General features: G+C 37.8%; 1 protein-coding gene across 1 annotated transcript in view; it reads left to right on the forward strand.

Annotated features, from left to right (window-relative positions):
• LOC117879984 (cullin-associated NEDD8-dissociated protein 1-like) overlaps positions 1-8,999 on the forward strand; it is a 30,242-nt gene extending 21,243 nt beyond the window's left edge. Inside the window, exons 6-10 of the mRNA XM_034775595.1 lie at positions 1,683-1,778; positions 2,530-2,699; positions 2,933-3,097; positions 5,905-6,012; positions 7,365-8,999. Coding sequence (XP_034631486.1) covers positions 1,683-1,778; positions 2,530-2,699; positions 2,933-3,097; positions 5,905-6,012; positions 7,365-7,592 — 767 coding nt within the window. The 3' untranslated portion in view covers positions 7,593-8,999. The remainder of the gene's footprint in view (positions 1-1,682; positions 1,779-2,529; positions 2,700-2,932; positions 3,098-5,904; positions 6,013-7,364) is intronic.

Genomic DNA, 8,999 nt, shown 5'->3' on the forward strand with positions numbered 1-8,999 from the left:
ACAATAGTAGAGAACCATTTATTTAAGTAGTTTTGGATATTTTCTACATATTCAAATATATTGATTTCACTTACAACCCAGAATACAAAGTGTACAGTGCTCACTTTATATTTATTTTTGATTTCAAATATTTGCATTGTAAAAAAAACAAAAGTACTGTAATATTTTTCAGTTCACCTAATCCAAGTACTGTAGTGCAATCTTTTTATCATGAAAGTTGAACTTACAAATGTAGAATCATGTACAAAAAAATCCTGTTTTATTTTTGAATGAAATGTAAAACTTTAGAACCAACAAGTCCACTCAGTCCTACTTCTTGTTCAGCCAATCGCTCAGCCAAACAAGTTTGTTAACATTTGCAGGAGATAATGGTGCCTGCTTCTTGTTTACAATATCACCTGAAAGAGAGAACAGGCATTCGCATGGCACTGCTGTGGCCGGCGTTGCAAGATATTTATGTGCCAGACACACTAAAGATTCATATGTCCCTTCAGGCTTCAGTCACCATTCCAGAGGACATGCTTCCATGCTGATAATGGGTTCTGCTAGATTACCATCCAAAGCAGTGCGGACTGACGCATGTTCATTCTCATCATCTGAGTCAGATGCCATCAGCAGAAGGTTGATTTTCTTTTTTGGTGGTTCGGGTTCTGTAGTTTCGGCATCGGAATGTTGGTCTTTTAAAGCTTCTGAAAGCATGCTCCACACCTCATCCCTCTCAGAATTTGGAAGGCACTTCAGATTCTTAAACTTTGGGTCGAGTGCTGTAGCTATCTGTAGAAATCTCACATTGGTACCTTCTTTGCGTTTTTGTCAAATCTGCAGTGAAAGTGTTCTTAAAACGAACAACATGCTGGATCATCAGCGAGACTGCTATAACATGAAATATATGGCAGAATGCGGGTAAAACAGAGCAGGAGACATACAATTCTTCCCCAAGGAGTTCAGTCACAATTTAATTAATGAATTATTTTTTTAATGAGCATCATCAGCATGGAAGCATGTCCCCTGGAATGGCGGCCGAAGCATGAAGGGGCATATGAATGTTTAGCATATCTGGAATGTAAATACCTTGCCATGCCAGTTATAAAAGTGTCATGCGAACGCCTGCTCTCACTTTCAGGTGACATTGTAAATAAGAAGAGGGCAGCATTATTGCCCGCAAATGTAAACAAACTTGTTTGTTTTACCGACTGGCTGAACAAGAGGTAGGACAGAGTGGACTTGTAGGCTCTAAAGCTTTACATTGTTTTGTTTTTGAGTGCAGTTATGTAACAAAAAAATCTACACTTGTAAGTTGCACTTTCACAATGAAGAGATTGCACTACAGTACTTGTTTGAGGTGAACTGAAAAAATACAATTTCTTTGCCATTTTTACATGCACATATTTGTAATAAAAAATAACAATATAAAGTGAGCATTGTCTACTCTGTGTACTATTGTAATTGAAATCAATATATTTGAAAATGTAGAAAACCATCCAAAAAGATTTAATAATTTCAATTGGTATTCTATTGTTTAACAGTATCATTAAAACTACGATTAATCATGACTAATTTTTTTAATGCGATTAATTGTTTTGAGTTAATCGCGTGAGTTAACTGCGATTAATAGACAGCCCTAGTAAAGAGCATACTGTGTAAATGTACACACCTTTTTCTATGTTTCCTCTTTGTTGCAGGTTCCCCGCATGCACGAAGTACTGTAGTAACTGCAATCAAATTCACAATTTCAGATCAGCCACAGCCTATTGACTTACTTCTTAAAGGTTGCATAGGTGAGTTTCAATTCCTATCGAAATCTTGTGAGCTCTGCACATGAGGTCTGGTACACTATCAATGGCCCTACCACTGCCCTATTTGTATTGCAAGTAAGATATTTTTCAAATTGATTTGAGACTAATTTAACCCCAGAGAAATGTAGATGAAAAAGATCTAGAGTCCCATGCTGCGGTTGCAGAGTGAGTGTTAGTATATGTTCTGGTCTTCCTCCTTCAGGTATGTGTGTCACTCATGAATGGAAACCATGAATTTAGTGGAGAATGAAACCCCTGTGATTCTGGCTTCACAGACAAGTGTCTTGTAAAATATTTCTTAGGTTGGACACCCATGTCTCTGCATCTGAGAGCTATCAAAGAGAAACTGCAAAAACTCTGCTTCAGAGACATCTAGGCTGAGCATCGAAAAGAAACTTCCTCTACAAAAACTAAGGCTTCCACTTGGACTCTCAGATGAAGTCACTGGTGGCTAGCATCACGTTGGTATTTCTATACCCCTGATGTAGCCTGTTGCCTCAAATAGTTTAAATCCTATCCCAGAAAAAGGAAGGGAAAATAGATCTAAATGCATCACTATGTATAAGCTTTGCTTCTAGAATTATTTTTAATAATTGTGTATAAGATTTCTTCATATCCTGGCTCCTTCAAATATCATATGTTACTCTGAGGATCAGCAGTAGATAAATCTTGAAGAAATACTAAAACATTGCATTTAATGCTGTCAAACAAATGTTATGTTATTGTCCTGCAGGTGACTTCTTAAAGACTCTTCAGGATCCTGACTTGAATGTTCGACGTGTTGCTTTAGCCATGTTTAATTCTGCTGCTCACAATAAGCCTTCTTTAATCCGAGACATGCTAAACACTGTCCTACCCCACTTATACAATGAAACTAAGATCAGAAGGGAATTGATACGGGAGGTACGTAGACTAGTGCTGCTGCTTCATGGGTTCTGTATGTCAATGTCTTGGTCAACATAGAATTGACAGGAATATGCTATGATGCTCTCATGAGCAAATAGTTGGGTGGAACCCTTGGGGCTCAGGTGAGTGGGAGAAGAACATCTAGTAGGCATTAAGTTGGTAGCCCAGATATGGCAGTAGGGAGCCTTCCTCACTGATAGTGATCAGGTGTATCATTCTTTCCTTTTAAGGTAGAAATGGGACCGTTCAAGCACACAGTGGATGATGGCCTTGATGTGAGGAAAGCTGCCTTTGAATGCATGTACTCACTGTTGGAAAGCTGCCTTGACCGACTGGACATCTATGAATACTTGAACCACGTGGAGGATGGACTTAAGGATCATTATGACATTAGGGTAACATCCTCTCCTTATCTGTTCAAGAGTAGTGGAAGTAACTGGTTTTGATCTTATTTACTATACTGAAGGCCAGGGCTCAGATTGCACCGATGTGTGATGGTTCAGTGCCTGGCGCCCTTTTCATGCTGCTCTTGTTCTCTAGTATTTAGGCTTCCTCTTATTTTAAAAAAAGGTTACTAGCTGTTACAGTTGCTGCGCTGGCCTTGAAAACATAACCCATGTGCAACTGATGTACTGATGTCTGCATCAGTTTGCAAAACCTGAAACAATGGCTCTGAAAACTGTGACATGCCACAGTCAAGGAAGGCGGCCATATTGGTTTAAAAATCTGATCTGGTTTAGAGGGGAAGTGAAAGCAGTTATGAAATGGAAGAAAAAGGAATTTGATAGTAATGCATATAAATCAGAAGCTAGGAATTGTAGAAAATGTATAAGGGAAGCAAAGGGACAGGAGAAATCTATTGCCAGCAGAGTTAAGGACAGTAAGAGAGCGTATTTTAAGTATATGAGGAACAAAAATAATTCTGACAATAGTACTGGTCCATTACTAGATGGAAATGATAGTTAATAATAATGCAGAAAAGGCAGAAGCGTTAAATATTTCTGTTCTGTATCTGAGGAAAAAAACAGATTGCCTCATCATATGATGATGGTGACACTCTTTCCCTTCCTCTAGTATCGCTGGAGGATGTTAAACAGCAGCTTCTTAAGTCAGACATTTTGAAATCTGCAGGCCCAGATAACTTGTATGCAAGAGTTTTAAAGAGCTGGCTGTGGAGCTCACTGGATGGTAATGTTGATTTTCAATAAGCCTTGGACATCGATCCTGGGCAAGATAATGGAGCAACTGATATGGAACTCAATAAAGTATTAAAGGAAAGTAATAAAATTTAATGTCAATCAACAGGAATTACTGGAAAATAGAACTTGTCAAACTAACTTGATACCTTTTTTTTTTTTAAGTGAGATTACAAGTTTAGTTGATAAAGGTAATTAGTATTTGTAAGGCATTCAACTTGGTACTGCATTACATTTTGATTAAAAAACTGTAACGATATAAAATTAACAATGGCTCATGTTAAATGGACTAAAAGCTGGCTAACTGATAGGTCTCAAAATATTACTGTAAACGGAATCGGCGAGTGGATGTGTTTCCAGTAGGAGGTTCCAGAGGGGTCTGTTCTTGGCCCTACTCTGTGTAACACTTTTATCAGTGACCTGAGAGAAAGCATAAAATCATCACTGATGAAGTTTGCAGATGACATTTGGGGGAGCAGTAAATAATGAAGAGGATTGGTCACTGATTCAGAGTGCTCTTGGTTGCTTGGTAAACTAGACACAAGTAAACAACATGTGTTTTAAAACAGTTACATGTAAATGTATACACCTAGGAACAAAGAATATGGGCCTTACTTATAGGGCGGGAGACCCTATCCTGGGAACAGTGACTCTGTAAAAGATTTGGAGGTCATGGTGGATAATCAGCTGAACATGAGCTGCCAGTGTGAAGCTGTTGCTAAAAGAGCTAATGTGACCCTTGGATACATAAACAGGAATCTTGAGTAGGAGTAGAGAGGTTGTTTTATCTCTGTATTTGTCACTGGTGTGACCCACTGCTGAAATACCATGTTCTGTTTTGGTGCCCACGATTCAAGAAGGATGCTGAAAAATTGGACAGGGTTCAGAGAACTCTGGGTTATTTATTTATTTATATTTAGAGAAGAGCCATGAGACATGAGAATGATTAAAAGATTAGAAAATCTGCCTATAGTGATACAGACTCAAGGAGTTCAAACTATTTAGTTTAACAAAGAGAGGGTTAATGGGTGACTTGATTACAGTCTATAAGTACCTACATGGGGAACAAATATTTGATAATGGGCTCTTTGATCTACAAGAGAAAGGTATCATGAGATCCAGTGGCTGAAAGTTGAAGCTAGACAAATTCAGACTGGAAATAAGGCATACATTTTTAACAATGAGAGTAACTATTGGAACAGTTTACCAAGGGTTGTGGTGGATTCTCTCACTGACCATTTTAAATCAGAATTGTATGTTTTTGTCTAAAAGAGACATGTTAGGAATTATTCTGGGGCAGTTCCGTGGCCTAGGCTATATAGGAGGTCGGAGTAGATGATCACAGTGGTCCCTTCTGGCTTTGAAATCTATGAATTTTGTGTGGATGCAATTGCACTAGAATAAATTGTTCATACTGGTACAGCTTTTTAGAAATAAGCTATGCTTATGTAAATACTTGTGTATTGATTCAGCTCTGTCCACATTAGTTTTACTATATGAACTTCTGAACAGTTTTCAATCCTTCTATTATTCTTTTAGGGTTGGTCCACACTCAATTTACTGTCACTGGCATCTCTTACAGGCAAAGCTTGTAAGAGTACTATCTTTTCCCTCTGTCCCCCTTCAAATTTGACTTCTGCTGAGGGCCAGATCCTGTAGTACTCAGTGGGGCAAAACACCCACTGACGTCAAAAGATTTTGCATGAGAGAAGGCTTAAAGGCTGCAGGATTTGGCCTGTTTTTAAATACTCAGAAGGGTCCTGTGTATTCTGTATTGCTTTGGAATTTGATGCATGCTTATTTTCTAGAATCTAAACCTTTCTTTTGTCTAAAAGACATACCCTTTATGAGTGCAAAGAAAACCATCCGACAGAGAACAATGCAATGTGAGGCAGTGATTTGTCTGAAATTGTTGCAATAGAGTGCATGGGGACTTGATAGAAGGGTTCTGGGTTCGAGGGGGATCTGAGAGATTTTAAATCAGTCTTTTAAAAAAAATCCTCTAGATGTTGACTTTCATCATGCTGGCTCGACTCTCCACACTGTGTCCTAATGCAGTTCTACAAAGGCTAGAGCGATTGATTGAACCCCTGCAGGCAACCTGCTCTACTAAGGTAAGATTAAATGAAAGCTTCAGTTGAGTGTCTGCGATTTTGGAAAAAAAGTCAGTACTATGCTTCTGTGTGCAATAGAGATTTTCCAAGATCCGGAAAGTCTACAAGCACCACTCTTTGGTACTGCAGTCTGGGTCTTAATCCCTGGTAAAAGCAAGAATTTCACATTTGTAATAAAACAAAAATTAAATGTTTCTGAAAGGTATGGGGCCTTAGACCATTTGTCAGAACTTGCTGAAAATGAGCCAATTTGGGGCCTACAATATCTAAAATATTTGTTATGGAATGGAATTTTTGTCAAGTTCTTAAAAACTTTGCAGAAAATATTTAAAGTAATAAATGGTACTGTGGTCTTGACGTTAAACTCAACCTACTTAAATCATAGTTTGCTTATTTCCATACGTGCAGTAAATAGCACTCAAGATCATTTGAGTTTTGAGACTTCAATTGTGGTTCTGCTCTGAAAAAATAGACTATAAAAATAATGTTGTGATGTTCCATGTTTATGGGCTTTGAAATATTTCTATATCAGACTTGCTCAATTACTAAATAAAAGGATGGGTTTTCAAACTGCCATCCCTGCAAAGTCACCGTGCATGTTCCAACCAGTGACAAATATTTTCTACACTAGGAACTAAAACAGCTCTGTTGATATGCAAGCCACAATAGAATGCAGCTCCCTCTCCCATAGCTGTGTGGGCTTTGCAGGTGTAAAAAAAAAAAAACTAATACAAAGCAAATTTATTTTCAGGAAAGTATTCAGCGTGCATATAGCAGGGTAATGTTTAGTTGCCATTTTAACCTAATTATAGACTTTATGGTGAAGAGACATTAAAACCAAGCAGTGAAAAAGTAACCACAGCTGCTAGATGTCATGTAATAGTATTATCTTCACATATAGGTGGAGCAATTATAATTGAGGTCATGAATACCTAGTCACCTTGGCTGCCAATAGGAAATTTAGTTTTGTTGATTAGTTTGGTCAGATGTATTTTACTGTACCTAGAATTTATTATGTTAGATGTGTAACTTAAACTGATGTATCTATGTAGCACTTGCTAATGGAGATGCGTGTAGGTATCAAGGCAGAAATAGCCTTTTGTGAATACATGTACATAATTTAGCTTGTTCATAATCATCTTAATGATGAAATACGACTACTGTGGGCATTTTCAACAATGCTCAGTGTCCATTTAATTCTGCTCTCTCTGAATCAGTTAAGTCCATGGGGATTGCTTTTGGAAAAAAAGCAAAAATCACCATCCCACCTCTCTGACTCCCTCCCACTTCGACTGTGCATATGTTCATCCTTTTCCAGATCCCATTTAAGGGCGGTGTTTTACATTTTTTAGGTAAAAGCTGGTTCAGTGAAACAGGAATTTGAAAAGCAGGATGAACTGAAACGGTCAGCAATGAGGGCGGTAGCTGCTCTACTAACCATCCCTGAAGTAGAGAAAAGTCCAGTGATGGCTGAATTTTCTTCTCAAATCAGAGCCAATCCTGAAATGGCTTCACTCTATGAAAGCATTCAGAAGGATTCAGCTTCATTACCTACCACAGAATCAATGGACATGAATTAAAGTCCTCTCTATCCTTCCCCCATTACCCTCCTCCCCCCACAACACGTAAGTGAAATAGATGCTGCATAGGCAGGTAGAAGACTGTCTCAAAGCTAGCCTCAGCTTAAAAAAAAGTTTGCTGTTTAAGAAAATGACCGCTAGTTCAGCTATGTGAGTCAGACTTCTGATTAAATAAGTTGGCAATAAGACGAAGGTTAAAAGGGCTGTATGCTGCAGAGGGAGTGAAAAACAAGTATATTAAATTATTCAGCATGTTATTAAAGGGCTTAAGTGAGGCCATCTGAATTTACTATTACAATTCAATACTGAAAAATAGAAACTGTCTCTTGGACGTTCCCACTTTTGTAGCATTTCTTGCACTGCCATTTTGAATAAGGACAGTAGTTTAAAGGCAACTCAGTTTTCATTTTTGCCATTACACATGCATTTCTATCCAAACTAACTTGTCTGCAGAAGGTCTTTCTATCCTTTTCACTAGACTACACTAAAATTAAGAGCAAATGTCCTGAAACTCCGAACCAGTTAAGTGGCAGTACCCCAGCTGTTTTCAAAATTAAGACGCCCCCCCCCCCCTAAGATATTAGCTAATGTTTAGTATAAACTGCACTTGAGCAGAATTTCTTTCAAGCTCTACTGGTTTTCAGTGTAGCTAAATTCACAATTTTATTGATATTCTAGTAATTTTTATAACAGCAAAAGGCAAAGCTCACTTGATTTTTCATTCTCAAGAAGTTTGACTGTACAAAGTAACTAAAATCAAGTGTCTTCCAAAATAGAATGGCATCTGTTTTAAATTATGATTTTAATCTTTCCCAAAAAGTATTTCTTTAATCTTTTTATATATGCAGCAGTCTTTTCCTGTATTAAGTTGCCAGCAGTGTTCCACTGGGTAACTATAGACTCTTGGTTGTGACTGTCAGACACCAAAGCATTGATGTATTCCAAACTGTAGTCATTAGAACTAAAGAAATACAGCTGTAGAAGAGACCTGCCTTCAGTATTCGGATATCAAATATCTAGTAAAATAGTATAAGGCAACTACTAAGTTGCATGAATGTAAATTAGCTCTTTTGCACACCATGCAAGAACTTGTCAATAGTTGTCTTGCTCAAATCCTGCCCTCCACAGGGAAAATTCTGTGACAAGAATGACAGATGGAATAATGGTAAACCAGAGAATGAAGCCATAACACTTATTACAAATCCATGTCTGTAAGCTTTCATTTCAGGTTGTTTCCTGTTTTTGACTGAGTGGTTAGTGTGAAACATTTTAACGGTCCTATTTATAGTGCAAAGTGTGAGACCTTTCCATTTGGTATGAGTGGCATCTTAGGAAAATAAAGATGTATTTTTGAAGCTGTATCTGCTCCAATATTTAATAGAAGTAAAACACATTTGGTTAACCACA

Source organism: Trachemys scripta, chromosome 7, assembly GCF_013100865.1.
Source record: "Trachemys scripta elegans isolate TJP31775 chromosome 7, CAS_Tse_1.0, whole genome shotgun sequence".
NCBI classification, from domain to species: Eukaryota; Metazoa; Chordata; order Testudines; family Emydidae; genus Trachemys; species Trachemys scripta.